General features: G+C 51.3%; 2 protein-coding genes and 1 pseudogene across 15 annotated transcripts in view; 1 reads left to right on the top strand and 2 right to left on the bottom strand.

Annotated features, from left to right (window-relative positions):
- Positions 1–363: 363 nt before the first annotated feature.
- Positions 364–1,722, bottom strand: LOC103796515 (biorientation of chromosomes in cell division protein 1 pseudogene; annotated as a pseudogene).
- LOC103796504 (uncharacterized) overlaps positions 364–25,741 on the bottom strand; it is a 25,672-nt gene continuing 294 nt past the window's right edge. The window contains exons 2-10 of the mRNA XM_078346843.1: positions 25,429–25,715; positions 24,245–25,382; positions 22,528–22,647; positions 20,183–20,354; positions 17,434–20,101; positions 16,416–16,497; positions 15,195–15,279; positions 14,222–14,298; positions 364–8,158 (exon numbers count right to left, since the gene is read on the bottom strand). Coding sequence (XP_078202969.1) covers positions 24,265–25,382; positions 25,429–25,715 — 1,405 coding nt within the window. The 3' untranslated portion in view covers positions 364–8,158; positions 14,222–14,298; positions 15,195–15,279; ... (3 more) ...; positions 22,528–22,647; positions 24,245–24,264. The remainder of the gene's footprint in view (positions 8,159–14,221; positions 14,299–15,194; positions 15,280–16,415; positions 16,498–17,433; positions 20,102–20,182; positions 20,355–22,527; positions 22,648–24,244; positions 25,383–25,428; positions 25,716–25,741) is intronic.
- SRRM2 (serine/arginine repetitive matrix 2) overlaps positions 24,902–25,741 on the top strand; it is an 18,885-nt gene continuing 18,045 nt past the window's right edge. For all 14 annotated transcript variants that reach the window (XR_013524514.1, XR_004731644.3, XR_004731642.3 and 11 more), the window contains exon 1: positions 24,902–25,111. The gene's annotated coding sequence lies outside the window, so the exon portion shown is untranslated. The remainder of the gene's footprint in view (positions 25,112–25,741) is intronic.

Below are 25,741 nucleotides of genomic sequence, written 5' to 3'. Positions count from 1 at the left end.
GCTCAAACGATCCTCCTACCTCGGCCTCCCGAGTAACTGGGACCACAGGCATGCACCACCAGGCCCGGCTAATTTTTTGTATTTTTGGTAGAGATGGGGTTTCATAAAAAACGAGTGGGGACCAGGCAGATAATGGTGCCTTTTCACAGCTGTCTCTGTCCACTCTTGCATTGCTATCAAGGAACATCTGAGGCTGGGTAATTCATAAAGAGCTTTAGCTTGGCCAGTGGTTCTGCAGGGTGTACAGGAAGCCTGGCGCCAGCATCTGCTCCTGGTGAGACCTCAGGAAGCATCCAGTCATGGTGGGAGGTGAAGGAGGAGCCGGCCTCTCACATGCCAAAAGCAGGAACAAGAGAGAGCGGGGAAAGTGCCACACTCTTTTATTTATTTACGAAAGATGAGCCATTTATTGACCACTTTTCTAAAATACACAAATGTGAGAATAAACATACATAAGACTCACTAGCCCCTGCAGGACAGGAAACAGCCCGGACAGAGAGCCTGCAAATGGCTTTCCTTATACCTCACGTCTGAAGTTTTCACACATTCTAGGATTGCATGTTTTGTTACCTATTGCAAAGGAAAGGAAACTGGCTAGAAGATTCACATACAAGAAGGTCACAACTTTAAAGCTAATGACTTGTACAATCTAGTTTGGAACTCTGAGAGGATATCAAATAAGCACTGTCAAGTACTACCCCAGGTAACCTTTACTGTCACTGTTCTGTGAAGTTGTCTTCGGGATTGGTTGTGTTCTCCCACTGTAGCTTTCGTTTATCCCAGAGCACAAACCCTGAAATCCACGTGCAGTCTCCACGTTGGAGTATAAAAGTCTGTTTCAGGACAACCCTGGGTTGCTGCAGTGTTTCTCTCTCTCTAGTGTCTACTTGGTGTCATGCCCTTGGACAGGGGACCAAATGGCAGCACAAGACAGGGAGTGACGCGGTCAGCTTTCCCGCTGCCGAACTTGCTCCCCTTTCCATCTGTTCACTGCCCACAGTAAGGCTGAAGTCTTTAGACCAGTGATGACCTTGGCCTATCTTCAGTCTGAAGTTGCCCTCTTAGGTAACCAAATCCATTTCTTCACCAAAAATTGAGCTTTCAAAAGGTGTCAGGCATATTCTTAGGAAATGTCCTGAGATGGAGCTGGAGGGTCCTGGCCTTCGGGCTCTGGAGGGGGTGCTGGCACAGATGCTTTTTTCTGGACCTCCAGGAACTCATGAATTGCTCATTCTATTTGTGGCCTGAAGATGTGGCCTAGTTTTGGACCCACCACCTGAGAAACAGCCCTGTCTACTCCAGCCTCCAGCATCCCTGACTGAACCACACTCTGCCTCAGACCATTTCGCAATTGGTTTTTGTTCATTGTAGGGTTCCATTCCTGCTTGTCCAGATGTGTTGACACAAAATTATCCACTTTCTGCCCCAGGTGTTGGTAAGCTGGCTCGGTGTCCACATCAGTCGGGCAGTCCCGGAGGAAGCTGTCACAGAGGCCCCGGCTCTTGAGCTGCACCACGATGAGAGCGAGGAGCTTCGGGTTGCCGGGAGGCAGCGAGGCGGGGTTGATGGGGCGCCACCCCTGCTTGCCCCAGTAGCGCCCGTCACTGCCCAAGCAGAGGCCTGCCCTGCTCTGCCACCGCCCACCGCGCCCGTTCCCCTGCTGCCACCGCCTGCCACGGCTGCGCCCTGGGCCCACAAGGTAGACGGACTATAGCTTCTTCTTCAGGACAGAAGGCCTAGAATGTGTAGAGGTGGCAAAGGGGGTGGTGAAGGAGAAGGGCCACAAGGACGCAGCGGCGGAGGTGGGGGCGGTGGTGGGGGCTGCAGTGGCGGCCAGCTCGGAGGCCATGTATTTGTTTCTTTGTTTATTTTGAGACGTAGTCTTACTCTGTCACCCAGGCTGGAGTGCGGAGGCATGGTCTTGGCTCACTGCAACATCGGCCTCCCAGGATCAAGCGATTCTCCTGCCTCAGCCTCCCAAGTAGCTGGGATTACAGGCACGTGCCACCATGCCCAGCTAACTTTTGTATTTTGAGTAGAGACAAGGTTTCACCACGTTGGCCAGGCCGGTCTCAAACTCCTGACCTCAGGTGATCTACCCACCTCAGCCTCCCGTAGTGCTGGGTATTCAGGCGTGAGCCACTGGGCCCCCAGTCCACACTCTATTAAACAACCAAATCTCACATGAACTCAAGAACTCACTCCTTACTGCCAGGAGGGCATCAAGCCAGCCATTCATGAGGGACCTGCCCCCCATGAGGTAGCCTCCCCACACCTCCCACAGAGGTTCTCATTTAAACATGGATTTGGTATCAACAGGCCAGGGGAGCTCAGCTGTGCAGCTGTGGTGTGGGGGAGTGAGCTCACCCTTGATGCCGGAGCTGGACGGCTCAGGTGATCCACCTGCCTTAGCCTCCCAAAGTGCTGGGATTACAGACATAAGCCACTGTGCCCAGGCTCTTTATCTGTATTTTATTTTAATTTTTTTTTTTTTGAGACAGAGTTTCGCTCTTGTTACCCAGAGTGCAATGGCGCGATCTCGGCTCACCGCAACCTCCGCCTCCTGGGTTCAGGCAATTCTCTCACCTCAGCCTCCTGAATAGCTGGGATTACAGGCAGGCGCCACCATGCCCAGCTAATTTTTTGTATTTTTAGTAGAGACGGGGTTTCACCATGTTGACCTGGATGGTCTCGATCTCTTGACCTCATGATCCACCCGCCTCGGCCTCCCAAAGTGCTGGGATTATAGGCGTGAGCCACTTTATTTTAAATTTGAGACAGAGTTTCACTCATCGCCCAAGCTGGAGTGAAATGGCTTCATCTCAGCTCACAGCAACCTAAGCCTCCCAAGTAGCTGGAATTACAGGTGCCTACCACCAAGCCCAGCTAACCTTTGTAGTTTTAGTAGAGATGGGGTTTCACCATGTAGGCTGGGCTGGTCTCAAACTCCTGACCTCAGGTGATCTCCTCGACTTGGCCTCCCAAAGTGCTGGGATTACAGGCATGAGCCACTGCAGCTGGCTAAGACTATGTTTTAACCACATTTTTTTTTTTTTAGTATTAAGCAACATTGACTCCCTCTGAAAAAATCAGAGCATGATCAGGACATTTCAGCATTTCTTGTGTTAATTTTTTTTTTTTCAGATGGAGTCTCATTCTGTCACCCAGGGTGGAGTGCAGTGTCACAATCGCGGCTCACTGCAACCTCAGCCTCCCAGGTTCAAGTGATTCTCCTGCCTCAGCCTTCCGAGTAGCTGGAATTACAGGTGCCTGCCACCATGCCTAGCTAATTTTTGTATTTTTTAGTAGAGGCAGGACTTCACTATCTTGACCAGGCTCGTCTTGAACTCCTGACCTTAAGTGATCTGCCTACCTCGGCCTCCCAAAGTGCTAGGATTATAGGCATGAGCCACCTCACCTGGACTCTTGTATTAATTTCTCTGTTTAAAGTTATTTCTATGGTCAGGCGCGGTGGCTCACGCCTGTAATCCCAGCACTTTGGGAGGCCGAGGCAGGTGGATCATGAGGTCAAGAGATCGAGACCATCCTGGTCAACATGGTGAAACCCCGTCTCTACTAAAAAAATAAAAAAAAATTAGCTGGGCGTGGTGGCACGCGCCTGTAGTCCCAGCTACTCAGGAGGCTGAGGCAGAATTGCCTGAACCCAGGAGGCAGAGGTCGCAGTGAGCCAAGGTCGTGCCACTGCACTCCAGCCTGGTGCCTGGTAACAGAGTGAGACCCTGTCTCAAAAAAATTAAAAATACAATAATTTCTAGGCCAGTGCAGTGGCTCATGTCTATAAACCCAGCACTTTGGGAGGCCGAGGATTGCTTGAGCTCAGGAGTTCAAGATCAGCCTGGGCAACATGGCAAGACCCCCTTGTTTTCTAAATTAAAAAATTTAAAATTTTTAAAAAATACAATTATGTCTACATTATTATTATAAATAGCATTTATATAATGATCTCCCACCAAAATGTCAGAGGTCGTCTAGCGTAAGCGGTGTATTTCTAGAGGGTCCATGCTCTGCAGTGCACACTCCATGCTGAGGTAGTTCAGTTGCCATCTTGCGGCTATATTGTATCCTGCACTGTTTCTGAGAAGGGCTGGGTTGCTGCAGTCTGTTCTCCCCTCCTCTCTTCTTGCCTCTTTCCCACGTGGTGGGCAGCTGCATAGCTGGCAGAAACTCTCCATGACACCTTCCTGCCCTCGGAGGTCTGGGGCCAAGCCTTTTGCCTTCAGGAATAAAAGTTGGTCTGGAGGGGGTCTGAAGGCAGGTTGATCTCCCTCCTGGCAGAGGAACTGATTCCTCTTTTCTCAGGGAGGGTTGGCCTATGCTATGGTTTGAATGCTTGCTCCATGTCCCGAAACTCATATTGAAATTGAATCCCCAATGTGGTAGTGTTGAGGTGGGGGTGCCTTTAAGAGGTGACTGAGTGATAAAAGCTCTGCTCTTAAGAATGAATCCATTTGGGGCTGGGCAGGTCAGATCACCTGAGGTCAGGAGTTCAAGGGAAGCCTGGCCAATACAGTAAACCTTTGTCTGTACTAAAAATACAAAAAATTAGACAGGTGGGGTAGTGCATGCCTGTAATCCCAGCTACTCAGGAGGCTAAGGCAGGAAAATCACTTGAACCTGGGAGGTGGAGGTTGCAATGAGCTGACATTTCACTACTGCACCCCAGCCTGGACGACTGGGTTTGGAAATCATGACATAAACGAGACTGTGTCCTGTAGAGAGGTCTCACGTGTCTGACTGGGGTATACAGAAACTGAACAGGGTTTAGTAAAAGAACTTTGGTTAAAAAGTTTCCAGGAGGCTGGGGCATGGTGGCTCACGCCTATAATCCCAGCACTTTGGGAGGCCGAGGTGAGCAGATCATTTAAGGTCAGGAGTTTGAGACCAGCCTGGCCAACATGGTGAAACCCCGTCTCTACTAAAAATACAAAAATTAGCCAGGTGTGGTGGTGCATGACTGTAGCCCCAGCTACTCGGGAGGATGAGGCATGAGAATCATTTGAACCCAGGAGGTGAAGTTTGCAGTGAGCTGAGATTGTGCCACTGCACTCCACCCTGGGTGACAGAGCAAGACTCTGTCTCGAAAAAAAAAAAAATTTCCAGGAAGAAAGAAAATAATGGGCTTATTGAACAGACCAGCTTGGGCAATGTGGTGAAACCCTGTCTCTGAAAAATACAGAAAAAGGCCAGGAGTAGTGGCTCATGTCTGTAATCCCAACACTTTGGGAGGCAAGGTAAGCAGATAACCTGAGGTCAGGAGTTTGAGACCAGCCTGGCCAACATGGTGAAACTCTGTCTCTACTAAAAACACAAAGATTAGCTGGGCATGGTGGTGGGTACCTGTAATCCCAGCTACTTGGGAGGTTGAGGCAGGAGAATTGCTTGAACCTGGGAGGCTGAGGTTGCAGTGAGCTGAGATGGCACCATTTCACTTCAGCCTGGGTAACCAGTGAAACTCTGTCTTAATTTTTTAATTAACTAATTAATTATTTAAAAGATGGGGTTTCACCATGTTGGCCAGGCTGGCCTTGAACTCCTGACCTCTGGTGATCCACCCACCTTGGCCTCCCAAGGTGCTAGGATTACAGACGTGAGCCACCATGCCTGGCCAACTGTGTCTTAAATTAATAATAAAAAAGAAAAGAAAAGAAAAAGAGGCTGGGCATGGTGGTTCATGCCTGTAATCCCCGCACTTTGGGAGGCTGAGGCAGGTGGATCACCCGAGGTCAGAGGTTCAAGACCAGCCTGACCAACATGGCAAAACCCCATCTCTACTAAAAATGCAAAATTAGCCAGGTGTGGTGGCACATCCCAGCTACTCAGGAGGCTGAGGCAGGAGAATCACTTGCACACAGGAGGTGAAGGTTGCTGTGAGCAGAGGTCACACCATTGCACTCCAGCCTGGGCAACAAGAGCAAAACTCCATCTCAAAAAATAAAAAATAAAGAAAAAACAGAAAAAAGTTAGTTGGGTATGGTGGTGTGCATCTATAGTCCCAGCAACCCAGGAGGCTGAGGTGGGCGAATTACTTGAGCCTGGGGAGGGTGAGGTTGCAGTGAGCTGTGACTGCACCACTGCACTCCAGCCTGGGTGACAGAGTGAGACTCTGTCTCAAAAATATCAGTCAACTAATCAATCAATCCAGAGTCTGCGTCTGGTCTCCATCTTGGAAACTGAGTCTTTCTAGTGGAATGAGTAAATCTTACCAGAAATAATTTAAATTCTTGGTGACCATAATGGGGATGTTTTAACCCAAACGGAATTGCTCAGTGATGGGGCACATACACAAACAGTGATCCCAGACACTCAGAAACAAAGGGGTATAGTTTTGACTGGCAGCTAGGGGCTTCTAATCCATCTGTTTTCTTTTCTTCTCTGCTGACGCTGAATCTCCTGACATTTCTGCTTTCTCAACTGCCCACACTGAAGGGAAGAGTAAAGAGGTGGGGTTTCACTTTGTTGCCCATGCTGGAGTGCAGCCACCCGATCATAGCTCACTGCAGCCTCAAATTCCTGGGTTCAAGAGATTCTTTTGCCTCAGCTTCCCAAGTAGCTGGGACTATAGACATCTGCCATCATGCCTGGATAATTTTTAAATTTTTTATAGAGATGGTCTTCCTATGCTGCCCATGATCTTGAACTCCTGGGCTCAAGTGATTCTCCTGTCGGCCTCTCAAAGTGCTGAAATTACAAACATGAGCCATAGCACCTGCTCTTAGATAAGCTTTTATAAAAGTTAGGCCTTCTAATCAATCAGGTCTGCTATTGATTGATTGATCGAGACAGTGTCTTGCTTTGTCACCCAGGCTCGAGTGTAGTAGCACAATCATGGCTCACTGCAGCCTCAATCTCCCAGCCTCAAGTGATCCTCCTGCCTCAGCCTCCTCAGTAGCTGAGAATACAGGCATGCATCACCACATCCAGCTAATTTTTAAATTTTTTTTTGTAGAGGTGAGATCTCACTCTGTTGTCCAGGGTGGTCTTGAACTCCTAAGCTCAAGCGATCCTCCTGCCTTGGCCTCCCAAAGTGCTGGGATTAACAGCATGAGCCATGACACCTGGCCAAGTGGGCTTTTTTTTTTTTTTTTTTTTTTTTTTTGAGATGGAGTTTCACTGTTGTTACCCAGACTGGAGGGCAATGGCATGATCTCGGCTCACCGCAACCTCCGCCTCCTGGGTTCAAGCAATTCTCCTGCCTCAGCCTCCCCAGTAGCTGGGACTACAGATGCGCGCCACCATGCCCAGCTAATTTTTGTATTTTTAGTAGAGACAGGGTTTCACCTTGTTGACCAAGATGGTCTCGATCTCTTGACCTCGAGATCCACCCACCTCAGCCTCCCAAAGTGCTGGGATTACAGGTGTGAGCCACCGTGCCCGGCGAAAGTGGGCTTTTTAAACAGGCTGTGCCTTGGTAAAAATCATGAGGTCACAGCCATAATGAAAGGTCTCCTGTGTGGCATAGGAAATGCTTCATCTGCACTGTTTGTTAATGGGTTCCATCCTGAGTTTAGTAATGTAGTTAAACACATGTTGATAGAATCTGGAGACGCTCCAAGATGGATGCAAGAGGCAGAACAGTATCACTTTTGAGGACATATCCGTAGTCATGAGATGCCAGATGGTCAATTTATAGACCAGAAAAAAGCCCCCAAATGGCAAACTTCTTCTTCTTTTTTTTTGAGACAGAGTCTCGCTCTGTTGCCCAGCTGGAGTGCAATGGCCTAACCTGGGCTCACTGCAACCTCCACCTCCTATGTTCAAGCAATTCTCCTGCCTTAGCCTCCCAAGTAGCTGGGATTACTGGTGCAGGCCACCATACCCGGCTAATTTTGTATTTTTAGTAGAGATGGGGTTTCACCACGTCAGTCAGGCTGGTCTGGAACTCCTCACCTCAGGTGATCTGCCCGCCTCAGCCTCCCAAAGTGCTGGGATTACACTGCACTCAGCTAAAAAATGGCAAACTTTTGGAAGTCATTTCTACTGTTCCCTACCTGTGCCGACTGGTCAGAAAACCAGACCTGCAGACAAAAGAAAGATGAACCTGTAACTGACGTCAAAGCCCCCTTAGAGGTTTTGTTTTTCTTCAGCATTCGGGTCAATTCAGTCAGCCCTCGATGCTCTCTTTGCAAATGAAGTCTCCCTGCACATTAGTAGACACATAAAAGAAAAAGAAAAGATAGAGAGGGAAGCTAGAGGATCACCTGTGTCACCTGAACCTTTTCAAAGGACCTTGGCATAAGATACAAAACAAGATGCTTCTAAATGAACAGACGTACAGAGACAGCAATGTCAGGGCAACCCACAGAATAGAATGACCTTTGGATCTCTCCTAATAAGTAACTCTTAAATCAGTGTTTATCAGCTTCCGTCTGCATTTCTGGGCATGTCTTTCTGTGAATGTATGTAAGTCTACATGTTAATTTATATGGTATTTTTGGATACCATTACAAAACCAATTTATACAATCCTTTAAGGGACTTGTATTCAAATTGGCTTGGGGATAAATGAGCACTCTTAGAAATTACTCTGAAATGCACAAAAATGTTGAAACTGATCTGAAATGCGGGTTCTTTTCTCTTTTTTTTGGATGAAGTTTCGCTCTTGTTGCCCAGGCTGGAGCGCAATGGCGCGATCTCAGCTCACTGCAACCTCTGCCTCCCAGGTTCCAGCGATTCTCCTGCCTCAGTCTCCCAAATAGCTGGGATTACGGGCATGCGCCACCACACCCAGCCAATTTTTTGTATTTTTAGTAGAGATGGGGTTTCTCCATGTTGGTCAGGCTGGTCTTGAACTCCTGATCTCAGGGGATCCGCCTGCCTCAGCCTCCCAAAGTGCTGGGATTACAGGTGTGAGCCACCATGCCCAGCCAAATGTAGGTTGTTTTCTAAGTTCACATGAAGGAAAACTCTGGTAAATACAGTTTTTAAATTGTTGGTGAAATAAAAATACGAGTGTTTTCTGAATTACTAGTTTTTCCTGGTTTGGGGTGAGCCAGGTTTGTGGTGTCTCTGCTAGATGTTTATGACTATTCAACCATGAATCCAACCTAAGAGTAAAAAAATGAGCAATAAAAGCAATCGTTTGATGCAGGACTCATGGGAGGTAAACCAAAAACACCAAGGGGAAGAATCCTGCGTAACTTTTACGACTTTGCTCCTGTGATATTTTTGAAACTTGCCTGATGTATCAACAAAAATAAAATAATGTTAGATGATGGTGTAGGGCAGGGGACTAATGACAGCTGAGCTCATATACAGGATGTGTTTTAGGCAGAGAAAGCCTCTCCCTTCATTTGTTATTTTTCAAGTGCTTTTAGCAAGAAATAATCAGCGTACCAAAGCATCCTATGTTGGGGTGGCATTTCCTGAAATCCATCAACGGCTACCTTTGGTTAATGTCTCATGAAATTTCTCATGGGCAATCCATGCATAATTATGAACAACAAGTAAATTAGGCAAATGAAAATGAAATAAATGTTTATAAATAGGGCCAGCTGTGGTGGTTCATGACTGTAATCCCATCACTTTGGGAGGCTTAGGCAGGAGGATCACCTGAGTCCAGGAGTTCAAGACCAGCCTGGAGAACATAGTAAGATCCAGTCTCTGCAAATAATAAAAAAAAATTAGGTGGGTATGGTAGTGTGCATCCATGTCTCAGCTACTTGGGAGGCTGAGGTGTGAGGATTGCTTGAGCCCAGGAGGTTGAAGTGGCAGTGAGCCATGACTGTGCCACTGCACTCCAGGCTGGGTGACAGAGTAAGATGGGATCTCAAAAATAAACTTTATAAATACAATTTTCAAAATAGTTCTATTTTATAAAATACATCTACATAAAAGTAGTTCAAAAACATTTTTGCCAGGCACCGTGGCTCATGCCTGTAATCCCAAAACTTTGGAAGGCCGAGACAAGCGGATCATTTGAGGTCAGGAGTTTGAGACCAGCCTGGCCAACATGGTGAAACCCCGTCTCTACTAAAAATACAAAAATTAGCCAGGTGGGGTGGTGGCACGCGCCTGTGGTCCCAGCTACTCGGGAGGCTGAGACAGGAGAATTGCTTGAACCCAGGAGGCGGAGGTTTTGGTGAACCAAGATTGCGCCATTGGACTCCAGCCTGGGCGACAGAGCGAGACTCCATCTCAAAATAAATAAAATAAATAAAAATAAAAACAAAACAGTTTTTGGTAAATTCAAATCTTAAAAGCGTATTACATTAAATTAAATAATAGGTATTCATTAAATGTGTGAGTCATTTCACATTAAGTCAAGTTACTGAAGCACTAATTGCTGAACATAAGTTTAAAGCACATATACTTTGGTGTCTTATTTTTATAGAGTTTAGCAAAGCTAAATATATTTGGCTCTGCTAATGAAAGAGATTAAAAATTCTATTATGAGTTGGACTTAATCTGCAAAAAGCTAAAATGAAACTCTTCATGGCTGGGCACAATGGCTCACACCTGTAATCCCAGCACTTTGGGAGGCTGAGGCAGGTGGATCCCCTGAGATCAGGAGTTCAAGACCAGCCTGGCCGACATGGTGAAACCCCATCTCTACTAAAAATATAAAAATTAGCCCAGCATCATGGCGTGTGCCTGTAATCCCAGCTACTGGGGAGGCTAAGGCAGGAGAATTGCTTGAACCCAGAAGGCGGAGGTGAAGTTAGCTGAGACTGTGCAACTGTACTCCAGACTGGGCGACAGAGCAAGACTGTCTCCAAAAACAAAAAAACGGGAGCCGCGGTGGCTCTGGCCAGTTGTCCTGGCACTTGAGGAGGCGAGGCTATGAGTTCAAAAACAAACCCACTTCACAATGCTTGCTAGTGTTCACTAGGAATTAAGGTTACTGCTGGGCACAGTGGCTCACGCCTGCAATCCCAGTGCTTTGGGAGGCAAAGGTGGGCGGATCACGAGGTCAGGAGACGGAGACCATCCTGGCCAACATGGTGAAACTCTGTCTCCACTAAAAATACAAAAATCAGCTGGGCATGATGGCAGGCGCCTGTAATCGCAGCTACTTGGGAGGCTAAGGCAGAAGAATCGCTTGAATCTGGGAGGTGGAGGTTGCAGTGAGCCACAATTGTGCCACTGCACTGCAGCCTGGGTGACAACAGCAAAACTACATCTAAAAAAAAAAAAAGAAAGGAACATTACTAAGAGTAAAAACTTCTAATCAGTATGTGTCATTAAAACATTTAAAACATCTAGAAATAATAGGGAAAGCAACTCTGCATGCACGGGAAGGCATGTGTTATAAGGGAAGCTGTAAGTATGTTGATGAATTTTGATTAAAGAAAGTTTTCATCCTAACATAGAGAGACTATTTCGCACTGTGGATTGGGAGAGAAGAAAAAGTATAGGACAAATTAAATGGATACGAGAAAGCTGGCTGGCCATGGTTATGCGTATCTATAATCCCAACACTTTGGGAGGCAGAGGTAGGAGTATCACTTGAAGCCAGGATTTTGAGACCAGCCTGGGCAAAATAGTGAGACCCCATCTCTACAAAAATTAAAAAATGAAGAAACGGCCAGGTGTGGTGGCATGTTATAGTCTCAGCTAGTCTAGAGGCTGTAGTGGGAGGATAGCTTGAGGCGGGGAGTTCCGTATCATAAGGTAGTGAGCTCTAATTGCATCACTGCAATCCAGCCTGGGTGGCAGAATGAGACCCTGTCTCTTAATAAAAAATAAGTTGTAGAAGGTTGTGAAAGAGAAAATTTAAAGGAGTTTCATGTTTTGTCCAACTAGCTACAATTGAATGAATTTATTAAAAGGGTTTTTTTCAAAAGAGCCCTAATATCAAAAGTCCGTTGGTATAAAACTAGAAGATGGTTTTCTCCCATTTATTTACTTACCTACTTTTTTTTCCTTTTCTTTTTTTTTTTTTTTGAGACAGAGTTTTGCTCTTGTTCCCCAGGCTGGAGTACCATGGCACGATCTTGGCTCACTGCAACCTCCGCCTCCCAGGTTCAAGTGATTCTCCTGCCTCAGCCTCCCATAGCTGGGATTACAGGCATGGGCCACCAGGCCCGGTTAATTTTGTATTTTTAGTAGCAGCAGGGTTTCTCCATGTTGGTCGGGCTGGTCTCAAACTCCTGACCTTAGGTGATCCGCCCACCTTGGCCTCACAAAGTGCTGGGATTATAGGCGTGAGCTACTTTGCCTCTATCTACTTATTTATGTATTTATTTATTTACTTGGGCAAAATCTCATTCTATTACCCAGGCTGGAATGCAGAATCTCGACTCACTGAAACCTCTGCCTCTCGGGTTTAAGCGATTTTCCTGCCTCATCCTCTTAAGTAGCTGGGATTACAGGTGTGTGCCACACCACACCCGGCTAATTTTTGTATTTTTAGTAGAGACGGTTTTGTCATGTCCGCCAGGCTGGTCTTGAACTCCTGACCTCAGGTGATCTGCTCTCCTTGGCCTCCAAAGTGCTGGGATTACAGGCATGAGCCACCACACTGTATTTTATGACAATATAGTTATTTGCATAACTTCAATATGCAATATATTGTCTTGGCCGGGTGAAGTGTCTCACGTCTGTACTTTGGGAGGCTGAGGCCAGTGGATTAGCTGAGGTCAGGAGTTCGAGACCAGCCTGGCCAACGTGGCGAAACCATATTTAGTAGAAACACGTGGTTTCTAAAACTAAAAACAGAAAAATTAAAACTAAAAACACAAAATTTAATTTTACTAAAAACACAAAAATTAGCTGGGTGTGGTGGTACATGCCTATAGTCCCAGCTACTCGGGAGTCTAGGGCAGGAGAATTGCTAGAACCCAGGAGGCAGAAGTTGCAGTGAGCCAAGATCGCTCCACTGCACTCCAGCCTGGGCAACAGAGCCAGACTCTGTCTCAAAAAAAAAAAAAAAAGAAAAAGAAAAAGCAGAAACTCTGATACTGACCCTTTTATTTCTGGTTGGCTGTGATATTTTCTCTGGGGTCTTCAGTGTGTGTTTGCAGCCTGATAGTCTCCGTGTGATTAGAGACACAATGAGATGGACAACAAAAGAAATCTCTCCTCAAAGAACCTCACACTGTGACCTCAAGTCCCTGACTGAGACGATCATCAGTCACCCATGATGGTGACAGAGAGCGGTGCTCATGCCTACGTTTTGGCCAATCCGTCATCACGGACAGGCTGACTGGAAGGACAATATTGTTTGTAAAAATTTTCTTTGGGAAGCCATTGGGCTGCGGTGGCTCTGGTCCTTCAATTCCTCCATGAATAAACCATGCCGTGGGAAGGGAACCGCACATTTTATCTAGAAGCAGAGCCAGCCTGAAACTCCCAGCCCAAACTAGAGACTTTCTACTCTAGCTGTTAAGTTGTTTTCCTGGTTTTGCTTCTGCAAATGCTTGGTAAATGTCCCCCTGGCTCTCCCTGGAAGTGCTAGCTACCCACGGTCTCGTGTTAGGAGGGTTCATTAAGCAATAAATGCTCAAATAAACTTTTTTTTCTTTTGAGACAGAGTCTCCTGTTGGTCAGGCTGGAGTGCAATGGTGCAATCTCTGCTCACTGCAACCTCTGCCTCCTGGGTTCAAGTGATTCTCCTGCCTCAGCCTCCTGAGTAGCTGGGACTACAGGTGTGTACCACCAGGCCTGGCTAATTTTTAATTTTTAGTAGAGATGTAGTTTCACCATGTTGGCAAGGGTGGTCTCAATCTCTTGACCTCCTGATCCGCCCGCCTTGGCCTCCCAAAGTGCTGGGATTACAGGCGTGAGCCACCGCGCCCGGCCTTGTTTTCTAACTTTTTTTTTTTTTCAGAGTCTCGCTCTGTCGTCAGGCTAGAGTGCCTGCGATGGCTCAATCTAGGCTCAGTGCAACCTCCACCTCCAGGCCTCAAATAAACTTTTTTATTTTTATTTTTTCACATAAACTTTTTTTGTTTTTTCCGAGACAAGAGTCTTGCTCTGCTGCCCAGGCTGGAGTGCAATGGCGTGATCTTGGCTTACTGCAAACTCCACTGCCCAGGCTTAAGTGATCCTCCTGCCTCAGGCTCCTGAGTAGCTGGGATTACAGGCACATGCCACCACGCCCAGCTAATTTTTTGTATATTTAGTAGAGACGGGGTTTCACCATGTTGACCTGGATGGTCTCGATCTCTTGACCTCGTGATCCACCTGCCTCGGCTTCCCAAAGTGCTGGGATTATAGGCTTGAGCCACTGCACCCGGCCCAGAAATCCCTCCTGAACCCACCTGGCCAATGGCTGAGGTCCTCAAGCACCAGCTCCTCTCACCCCTTCAGCTTCAGCCCTGCCAGGACTCCTCTGGACCTGTGGGATGGCAACCAAATCCCCTGGAGTCAGGCCTTGGGCTCCCTGTTCCCTGTCTGACCTTGGAAATAGTCTGTCCTCTTTGCCTACTGTGGCCACCAGACCCTAGGCCCTCCTCACTGTCCCTGCTCTTTCCCTCACCCCCTGCAGCTGCCCCCACATTGAGCCATAAGCCTTGGCCCCTTGCCTCTCCTCATACAAGGTGACCAGGGGTCACCATCCTTGTCCCCCAGCCCATTTCCTCTGTGGCCCAGGGTCCTGACCCCACCACTCTCTGCTTCTGCAGAGCCCAAGGCAGGACTTGTGGGTGGCAAGGATCTGCTGTGGGACAAGACTGAGGCGCCTGTCCTCCTACAGGGGACAGCAGAGCAGGACCGGGGCCACCCCAGAAGAGAGCCAGGTGCAGAAAAAAGGGCAGCCAGGCCCTTACCCCGCTCTTGGCCACTGCCTCCCCAGGATCCCTTCCTAGGTCTCTTCCATCCCCACCTTCCTCACCTGCCTCTTCCAGGGGCTGTCCCTGCCCTCTCCCTTTGGTCCCTGTGGCCCTTTCTAGAAGGAAAGCTTGATTTCCTCCCTCCATACAGTTCCCTGCTGTACCTAGTTCTGCCCTTCCTGAGAATCCCAAGCCTGAGCCTCCATCCCCAGAGACCCCTCATCCTTGCCAACTAACCCCGCTGCCCAGCCCTGACCTGTGCTGTCCCTGCTGGGACAGCTTGCCCAGCTGGGGCCCCTAGTAGTCTCCCTAAGCTCGCCTTGAGCAGGAGGCTTGCTCTGCACCACGGCCAGCCCCCGCACACTCTGGCTTGAATCAGCCTGGAGGGGCTGGATAGTGGCTGTTTCCCGGCCCCACCCTTACCCTATGCCGGGAATGGATTAATAGAGAAGCTGTGGCTTACCTGGAAACATGTGGCATGGGTCCATTCCAAACTTTCTTCTCAGCTGATCACGATATTTCATTTTATTGTATGTATTTGTTACCTGCTGTGACATAGAAATGGTGAGAATGTCTCAGACATAACAACAGTTTCTGAGACTGTCTGAGGCTGAGGGAGAGCGCGCTGACACCTGGGCAGGCTTCCTCGTGGCTGGGGGAGAAGGGATCTGGTGGAGTCCCAGGTGGCAGGGGCAGTGCCAGGGACAGTTAGGAGTGGGCATCCAGGACCCCATAATGTCACCACCCAGGAGCGTTAAGAAGAGCCCAGGCCTGCCATGTGAACCCAGCTTCAGGTCCGGACCCCGCACCAATCCCGGCCCCAGGGTTTGCAACCCTCTCCAAGTTCATCATCATCCCTGCAGCTATGACTGTTGGTGAAGACCTTTCCCTTGGGAGGTCTGTAGTCCTGGGGCCAGCAGTCCTGGGAGGCTTTCTGGAGAAGGGGAGAGTTGGACCTGGGAGGGTACTGAGACTGAGGGAGAGAGCGCTGACATCTGGGCAGGCTTTCCTCGTCACTACCACAGGGCAGCCTAGCAAGAGTCCCTTGAGGGACCGTTGGGGTCAGGCTTCTTAGAGCTCAGGACCAGGTCCCTCTGCCCTTTTACAGGCCAGAGGCAGCAAGAGAAGGAAAACTCAAGGACCTAGGTGAGCTTTGTCCCCAGGGATGGGGACCACACCGTGAGAGAAAAGCACAGGAAGCTGCCAGCCAATGCCCTGGAGCTCAAAGCCACCACCTCCTTAACCTGACCCTGATGCCAGCCCCTAGCAGGTGGGTCCAGGGTGGATCCTCTTGGAACAGTGACACCACAGCAGTGGACCCAATGGCCACCCCTCATACCACAAGCCAAGCCACGTGCCCAGGGCTGTCCTGTCAAGAGAAGCTTCAGCTGCCTGAGAACGCTGTGCGGCCCATGACCTTCACTGTCCTGGCCCTAGGCACAAATTGAAGCTGCAGAATTCTCAGACCCTCCTGGCCAACGTGGTGAAACCCCATCTCTACTAAAAACACAAAAATCAGGCCGGGCGCAGAGGCTCATGCCTGTAATCCCAGCACTTTGGTAGGCCGAGGCGAGCAGTCAAGAGATTGAGAACGTATTGGCCAACACGGTGAAACAAACCCTGTCTCTACTAAAAATACAAAAAGTAGCCAGGTGTGGTGATGTGCACCTGCAGTCCCACCTACTTGGAAGGCTGAAGCAGAAGAATCGCTTGAACCCGGGAGGCGGAGTTCACGATGAGCTGAGGTTGCGCCATTGCACTCCAGCCTGGTGATAGAGTGAGACTCCGTCTCAAAAACAAACTAACCAAAATAAAACAAATTAACTGGGTTGGTGGTGCACCTATAGTTCCAGCTACCCGGGAGGCTGAGGCAGGAGAATCGCTTGAACCTGGGAGGCGGAGGTTGCGTAAGCTAAAATCACACCATTGCAATCTAACCTGGGCGACTGAGTGAGACTCCACCTCAAAAAAAAAGAAAGAATCCTCAGACCCAGGAGGCGGACACCAGTGGGGGAGGGGGAGTCCATCCCACGGAGCTGCTGGCTTGAGCCTAGCAGGTGCCATTTCCAGACCAGACTCTAAAGGGCTCGGTTATGTTCCTTGGCCGAGGGCTGGGACACCCAGGGTGGGGGGGACGGCACCATATACTAATCCTCACAAAGATGCCATTGGTGTGGGGCACAGGACAGACTGGAGCAGTGAGCAGAGGTCTCAGACAGGCTGGCCTGGACCCTCACAATGGCCCTGTCCCACTAAGTACAGGCTCCACACCAGACACTGCCCACTCTGCCCTTTGCAGGCACCTGCTGGTAGCCTCAGGGCAGGGACTTTGCCTCTCTGAGCTGTCTCCCAGAGGCCTTGGAAACCCCACCCTACCCCTGGACTGGTAGGAGGAGCTGGAGGACACACAGTCTCAGAGCAGAAGTGGCCGGTGTAGGCCTCACAATGAGAGCCGGGCACACCACAGAGGGGCTCCAGGCTCTGGGGTACGAGGTCCCATAGACTCCCCCCAGCACTGCTCCTACTGGGTCTGTGGACCCGCTCCCATGGGAAAGTGGTCCACAGAGGCCTTTCCCACGAGAGTGGAAAGGAGGCTTTGCATTGTCTGTGATGAAGACGATCCCTCATTCTAGAGCTGTGCCTCGGCCAGTACTGGGGCATGGGGTGGCTGTGTTAGGAGGGAGGAGACGATTTCACCGTACCTGTGCAGCTTATTTGGGAAAAGCATAAAATGTTCTTGAAAACTTGCTGGTCAGCTGGACGCTGGGGGAGGCTCTGCTTCTCCAGGCAAGGCTGTGGCAATGGCCGACAGGACCGCGGGCCCTCTCCTGGGGTGCCTGGTTCTGCCACCAGCATATCTGCAGGCCTGTGCGGAATGGAGGCCCACAGTGCCCTGAGCAGGGAAAGTGCTGCTGGCCACACCCCCTTGGCCAGGGTACCCCCACCCCAGCACTCTGTGGGTGTCCAGACTAGGATCTGCCCCTCAGAGGACCCCCACTGGACTCCCACCCTGATGGTCTGGTATCTGCTCCCTCCTGGTTTTCAGATGGGGAGAGTGACCAATGTGCAAGATGAGGCAGGAGCCTCAGAGAACAGAGAGGCAATGGGGGAAGCCACGTCCGCCACTGCTGGCTTTGGGGATGGAGGCAGCTGAGAGATAAGGGTCTCAAGCAGCATTTGAAGCCGAAGGCAAGGAGATGGATTCTCACCAAGAGCCTCCAGGAAGCAATGCAGTTCTGGGGCACAGGTGTTCCAGCCAGTGAGACCCCTGTTAGACTTCCAGCCCCGGAATTGTCAGGGCTGAAGCTGGAGTTGTTTATAGCCACTCGGTTTGTGGGAATTGGTTGTGGCAGCTGCAGGAACCTCACTCGGGGTCTGTACACAGTTCACAGGAAATGAAACTAAAACAACTTCTTACGTATGGAGAATGCTCAGCCTCACTTACAACAGGAAAATGCAAACTTCTTGGGGAGATAGGCAAAAAGCAACACACCCTGGGCTGAGCACAGTGGCTCACACTTGTAATCCCAGCACTTTGGGAGGCTGAGGTGGGCAGATCACTTCAGGTCAGGAGTTCAGGACCAGCCTGGCCAACACGGTGAAACTCCATCTCTATTAAAGATACAAAAATTGGCCAGGCGTGGTGGCTCATGCCTGTAATCCCAGCACTTTGTGAGGCTGAGGCGGGCAGATCATGAGGTCAGGAGATCAAGACCATCCTGGCCAACATGGTGCAATCCCGTCTCTACTAAAAATACAAAAAAAAAAAAAAATTTAGCTGGGCGTGGTGGCATGCGCCTGTAGTCCCAGCTACTTCGGAGGGTGAGGCAGGAGAATTGCTTGAACCCAGGAGGTAGAGGCTGCAGTAAGCCGAGATTGTGCCACTGCACTCCTGCCTGGGTGATGGAGTAAGAATCTGTCTCAAAAATAAGATACAAAAATTTGGCCCAGCTCGGTGGCTCACACCTGTAATCCCATCACTTTGGGAAGCTGAGGTAGGTAGATCACAAGGTCAGGAGTTGAGACCAGCCTGACCAAAATGGAGAAACCCCATCTCTACTAAAAATACAAAAATTAGCTGGGCATGGTGGCGCACACCTGTAATCCCAGCTACTCGATAGGCTGAGGCAGGAGAATTGCTTGAATCCAGGAGGCAGAAGTTGCAGTGAGCTGAGATAGTGCCACTGCACTCCAGCCTGGGTGACAGAGCAGACTCCGTCTCAAAAAACAAAACAAAAATTCCCTCCTGGCAAACATGGTGAAATTTGGTCTCCACTAAAAATACAAAAATTAGCTGGGTGTGGTGGCATGTGCCTATAATCCCAGATACTTGGGAGGCTAAGGCATGAGAATCACTTGAACCCAGGAGGCGGAGGTTGTAGTGAGCCGAGATTTCGCCACTGCACTCCAGCCTGGTGACTGAGCGAGATTGTCTTAAAAAAAAAAAAAAACGAAAACAAACAAACAACAAAACAACCAAAAATTAGCCAGGCATGGTAGCATGAGCCTGTAATCCCATCCCACCTACTCAGGAGGCTGAGGCATGAGAATTGCTTGAATTCAGGAGGCAGAGGTTGCAGTGAGCCAAGATCATGCCACCGCACTCCAGCCGGGGTGACAGAGCAAGACTCACTCTCAAAAAAAAAAAAAGAAAGGCAACACACTCTGGCAGCAAAGTTGTGTTGAACAGGCATTTGGGTGCTGCAGAGGGGCAAGAGTTAGTACCTGGCCGTGGAGGACAGAGTGGCTCCACTGAGCAGATCACAGATGCATTTAAGTGATGGAGACATCCTTCTCGGCCAGACAGCACAGCATGGTCCCCATACAGCCTTGGCCTGTGCCTTGAGGCACAAGCCCCAAGGGGGGTTTGTCAAAAGACACAAGGCATGGGAGAAAACAACCCCAGGCTGACCTATTAGGGTGGGACAGGTAAGAGGGGAGGGCACGCAAGCCAGACTCCTCCCCACATGCTTTGTATTTTTGAACTACTTGGAGTCACGCCCTATTGGAACATTTTCCACTCAAAACACAGGGTGATGGTACTGGGGCCAACCGTCCTGGGGGGCAGCAGTTAGGGCCACTCAGGAGTTCACAAGCCCTTCTCAGCCCTGCAGGCTCCTGCCTGGAGTGGGCCTCTGCACAGGGTATTCCTGGGTGGGCAAAATCAGTCACACTGGGGCTGAGGGAAGCTGTGTATCCTGGAGGAGGACATGACCACCGACCACTGGGGCTAACGTGGAAGGTGCATGGGGCTCTGGGATAGGCCTGGCCCTGGCACACAGGGCTTCAGGCACTGGAGACCTCACCTAGCAGACACAGCACAGCAGAGACGGAGAGGGAGTCTTCAGCGTACAGGGGTCACTGAGAACCCTGCAAGAGAGGAAATGCATCTTGGCCTGCTTTGTGTCTCAGCCCTCTATTCCCTTCCCCTGCCCGGCTGTGTAAGCTCACCTCTCCCCATGCCTGCCTCCCGCGGCTCCCAAACTCCAGGTATGGAAAGGTCTCCTCTCCAGGGCCTGTGAAGACCAGAGCCCACATTTGCACCTATGGCCTTGAGCGGTGCTGGGTGTGCGGCTCACTGGGCCATCTTCCTCCCGGGACTGTGCATCTCGGGCACCAAACCCTGCAGAGAGCAACATGCTGAGATCGGGCAGTGAGGACTCCTCTGAGGCTGTGGGAGCTTGTCACTTGCACAAGGGCACCTGGAGGGATGGGCGTGGGCCCTGTGCCTCCTTGACAGGCCTGTAGGTGGGGATTTGTGTTTTGGGACCATTAGCTCTGACTGCAGACAAACAGAATTTTAAAAACCCTGCCCACAGAGAGCTAAGCTGACAGCTTCCTAGCTCCTAGAAAGAAAAGCTGAGCTGTATGAAGGCTGCAGGCACTGCACGGAGCGCTGTCCCTGCTGAGAGCAAGTGCAGGGTATCTTGGCCTATGAGTGAAACCTGGGTCACAAAGATTTCCACAGGCCCGGTGCAGCCCTGAGGGAAGGGGCGTCAGGCTGTGGCCACCAAGCTGGAGCAGGGAAGCCATGAAGGCTCCTGGGTGCTGCCTGGATTTGTCTGCCACCCACCTACCAGCCTGATGACAACATAGCCTGACATGGTGCCTTGGGCACTGGGAGAATGCAGAGCTCCTTTTTTTTTTTTGAGACGGAGTTTTGCTCCTGTTACCCAGGCTGGAGTGCAATGGCGTGATCTCGGCTCACTGCAACCTCCACCTCCTGGGTTCAGGCAGTTCTCCTGCCTCAGCCTCCTGAGTAGCTGGGATTACAGGTGTGCACCACCATGCCCAGCTAATTTTTTGTATTTTTAGTAGAGACAGGATTTCACCATGTTCACCAGGATGGTCTTGATTTGTTGACCTCGTGATCCGCCCACCTCGGCCTCCCAAAGTGCTGGGATTACAGGCGTGAGCCACCGCGCCCAGCCGCTCCTCTTTTTTTTTTTTTTTTGAGACAGTCTCCCTTTGCCACCTAGGCTGGAGTGCAGTGGCACAATCTCAGCTCATTGCATCCTCCACCTCCCAGGTTCAAGCAATTCTCCTGCCTTAGCCTCCGGAGTAGCTGGGATTACAGGCACCCACCACCATGCCCAGATGACTTTTGTATTTTTAGTAGAGACAGGATTTCACCATGTTCACCAGGATGGTCTTGATTTGTTGACCTCGTGATCCGCCCACCTCGGCCTCCCAAAGTGCTGGGATTACAGGCGTGAGCCACCGCGCCCAGCCGCTCCTCTTTTTTTTTTTTTTTTGAGACAGTCTCCCTTTGCCACCTAGGCTGGAGTGCAGTGGCACAATCTCAGCTCATTGCATCCTCCACCTCCCAGGTTCAAGCAATTCTCCTGCCTTAGCCTCCGGAGTAGCTGGGATTACAGGCACCCACCACCATGCCCAGATGACTTTTGTATTTTTTAGTAGAGACAGGATTTCACCATGTTCACCAGGATGGTCTTGATTTGTTGACCTCGTGATCCGCCCACCTCGGCCTCCCAAAGTGCTGGGATTACAGGCGTGAGCCACCACGCCTGGCCGCAGAGTTCCTCTTTATTCTGTAACTCAAGAGTTAAATTAATCATGTCATCATCCAGATGGGCCTAATTTCATAATTAATGAATTTCAAATGAATTTAACTCATTTCCTGTAAATGGGTATTTAGGCTCCTTTTTTGGGGGGGTGGGGGGACAGAGTCACACTCTGTCACCCAAGCTGGTGTAGTGGCACAATTCTGGCTCACTGGTCTCAACCTTCCAAGCCTCAGGTAATCCTCCTGCCTCAGCCTCCCAAGTAGCTGGGACTACAGGTGTATACCCCCATGCTCAGCTGATTTTTGTATTTTTAGTAGAGATGGGGTTTCGCCATATTGCCCAGACTCCACGTTTTAAATATGACGAAGTTGTGCCGCTAGTGCACTAACATAGATGTGTCTGAGTGGCTCCAGCGCTGCAGGGACGCTCTGAGGAGGCTGCACTGGAGGGGCTCCTGCTATGGCTCTGGGCACTCTGCAGAGTGGGTTGAGGCATCAGGCAGCTAAAGAAGCATCTCTTCATGCTTTAGATATTCATTACTTTATCTTTCCTTTTTTTGAGATATTCATTACTTTATAATTTTTAGGTGATGGGTTTGTCTGATGGATCTTTTATGTAGGTGTGTGCTTTTTTAATTTTACTTTTTTTCTTTTTTGTTCTCTGAGGTGAATGAATTGAACCAAAGTTTTTTTAAAAGAAATAGTTTTATATTAAAAAGTGCCAGGCTTGGCAGTCATAATTCAGTTGGATTTTCACACATTTACTTACTTTCAGTGATGGGTTTTGCTATGTTACCCAGGCTTGTCTCCAATGCGTTGGCTCAATCAAGTGATTCTCCCTCCTCAGTCTCCCAAGCAGCTGGGATCACAGCTGGGCCACTGTGCTAGGCTTTGAAATATTGTAAATTTATGACTGTTAACCTCTTTCAAAGAGACTAGGAATCCTAAAAAAATAAAACGAGTGATTATCTGTTTTCTTGTTTTTTTAAGAGATGGGGGGAGTCTCACTACGTTGCCCAGGCTGGTCTTGAACTCCCAGGCCTCAAGCACCCCAAAGTGTGAGCCACCACGCCTGGACCCAATTAGTACTTTAAAACCCTGACATCACAGAGGGTTCTCCCCCTCACCCCGAGAAGAAAGGGGTGGCTGGACAGTGCCGACCTCACCAGCTGTGCTACACCAAGGCCAGAAAGAGCCGCTGAAGGAGGCGGTGCCCACAGGGCTTGGACATGGGACGTCATGGCCGCACGTGGAAGGCGGTTCCTTGCTGCACTCACTTCCAGAGTTTCACATCTGTTTGTCCTGAGCACAGGAACCAGGGCATGTCTCAGGGGCTGAGCTAAGGACTTTGGGGTCTGAGTACCACAGAGAGGGCCCAGGCACTTGTTATGCTTGCTGTGTGCACCATGCCTGCGCTGAGGACCATCCTCAGTCCATCCTACCCACTGGACTGGTAACACACAGGGCCTGGAAGCCAGAAGGCCTGAGACCCTGCTTCCAGCCCGGCAGGACGGGCTGGGTGGGGACTGGGGTCTCCAGATAAGAAGGTAATTCGAGAAACACTTCTAGGCAGCTGGGAGGTTACTTCCTGGACATCTGGTCTCCCCCTGGAGGGCGGGATGCTTTTGCAGACATTGTCCTTACCCCATACCCTGTTCCCACCCTCCCTGGCACCTGTTCTGTCTGGTAGTTGCCTAGTTATTTGTAATGTAAGCTCCAGGAAGCCAGGGAGCTTAGGTTACAAGCGAAAAACAAAACTTAGAGCTGAATACTAGCTGGGCGCGGTGGCTCACGCCTGTAATCCCAGCACTTTCGGAGGCTGAGGCGGGCAGATCACCTGAGGTCAGGAGATCGAGACCAGCCTGGCCAACATGGTGAAACCCCGCCTCTACTAAAAATACAAAAACTAGCTGGGCGCGGTGGCGCTCACCTGTAATCCCAGCTACTTGGGAGAATCACTTGAACCCGGGGAGAGACGGAGGTTTCAGTGAACTGAGATTGCGCCACTGCCCTCCAGCCCGGGTGACAAGAGTGAAACCGTTTAAAAAGCCAGATGTGGTGGTACGCACAGGTAGTCCCAGCTACTTGGGAGCCTGAGGTGGGAGAATCACTTGAACCCGAATTCCAGACCAGCCTGGGGAACACCCCGTCTCTTAAAAACAAGCAAAAAACCACCTCCAAACCCTAATGTCAGATATAAAGGAACTGCGTCCCGTTTCGGGTGCAAGGACAGCTAAGGGCGCGTCCAGGGGCGGGGTGAGATTCGAACCTGCGCCCGAGCAGCCCAGCGTCTAATGCCTCTGCCGTGAGGGAGACGCGCTGACGACCGGGCCCAGAACCACCGACTTAGAAAAGTTAACAGCAAGTACGGACCAAAGGGCGCAAACTTTTAAGGCGCCCGTTTCCCTCCTGCCCTGCTCCTGCACGTGCCCCTTCACGGGTGCCACGTTCCCGATTCTGGGGGGACCCCAGCCTGGCTGCCGTACCCGAGGCTAGAACTCCACCCTCAGGGGCAGCCGTCGGGCCTCAGCTCAGTGCACAGCGGCAGAGCGCAGCCTACGCCACGGGCAGCTGGTTGGGCCCCTAGCGCAGGTCCAGGGCCTGCAGCCAGGCTCAAGGACTCCGGGGATGGCCGCTGGCTGGGGCCCGAGGCGGCTTCTCTCGGGTGCGGAAGTCGGAGTGCTATCCAGCCGCGGGCTCGATCGGGAAGCCCACAGTCACATGACAACAGCTGCACCGCCGTGCCACGGCCATCGCCTCCCAACATGGGGAGACAAAATGGCCGCCGCGCCCAGAGCCAAATTTGCATCCGGGCTCCGCGACACGCCCGAACCACAACTCCCAGAATGCTCTGCGTGGACGGCGGGCGGTGGGACGCTCCCGGGCGCCGCTTAGGTGGCGCTAGGCCCTGTGCTCCTCCCCGCACCGGAAGGCCTTTGAATACGCGGTGTCTTAGGTCGCCTTCTCCGTTCTTCGTCGCACTGGCCGACGGGACGCTTAGTCCTTCGGCAAAGAAGTGAAATCGTCCGTGCGCCTTAAGAAACGATACTTCTCGGTGTGGGTTCGGCGCCTGAGCAAAAGCCTGCTCCAGTTCCCGGCGGGCCCCGCGACGCGCGTTTGCGTGGTGACGCACGCAGTTAGTCGTGCTGACGTGCAGCGCGGCCCAGGCGGGGTGCGAGTGGCGCAGTCGGAGCCCGCTGCGGCCCCTGAGGAAGCGAGGAGGCGTCGGCGTCGGCTGAGGCGGGCGGACCGGCGAGGCGAGGCGGCAGCTCCAGGCCCTGAGGGACTCGGGAGCTCGAGCAGCGGCGGCGGCAAGACCTCTCCCCCTCGGAGGCGGCGGGCGGAGGCGGCGGGTGAGAGAGCCAGCGAGCCGGGTGGGGGAGGGGCGGCGGCCCCGGCGCGAGGCCAAAGCGCGCGGAGAACGGCTCAGGTCGCCGCGCTCCTCCGCGCGCACGCGCGCTCCCCGCCCTTCGCTGGCGCGGACGCCCTGGCCTCCCTTCCCCCTTCCCGCTGTTCCTGTCGCTGGCGGGCTTCGACTCCCCGCCCCTCCCCCACGACCGCGGCGCTCGTCGCCGCCTTTCCTCGGGTTCGCGAGCGCCTGGGCTGAGGGGGGAGCGCGCGCGCCTGGGCTTCACCCTTCCCCCCCCCCCGCACGTGCGGCCGAGGCGGCCTTTCCGCAGCCGCCGCTTTCGGCCCTTCGGTGGCGGGGATAGGGGCGGCCGCGAGGGCCCTGCCCCCGGACTCTGGTCCCCGGCCCGATCCCAGTCCTCGGGCTTCGCTCCGGCGCTCGGCCCGACTGCGGGGTCGCGCGGCTCCCTCCCCCATTCCGCGAGGCCGGCGCTGCGGGGAGGGCCTTGGACCCCCGGCCCGGGTTTAAGCGGCTCGGACTCCCGGCGACGGCCAGTTCCGGGGAGGGAGCCCCGGATGTTACCCGCGGCGAGCGCGAACGGACTCCGTCTGCATCTCTAAGGCGGACGGTGCGT

This window comes from Callithrix jacchus, chromosome 12 (assembly GCF_049354715.1).
Source record: "Callithrix jacchus isolate 240 chromosome 12, calJac240_pri, whole genome shotgun sequence".
Lineage (NCBI taxonomy): Eukaryota > Metazoa > Chordata > Mammalia > Primates > Cebidae > Callithrix > Callithrix jacchus.
This window is presented reverse-complemented; position numbering and strand designations above follow the sequence as displayed.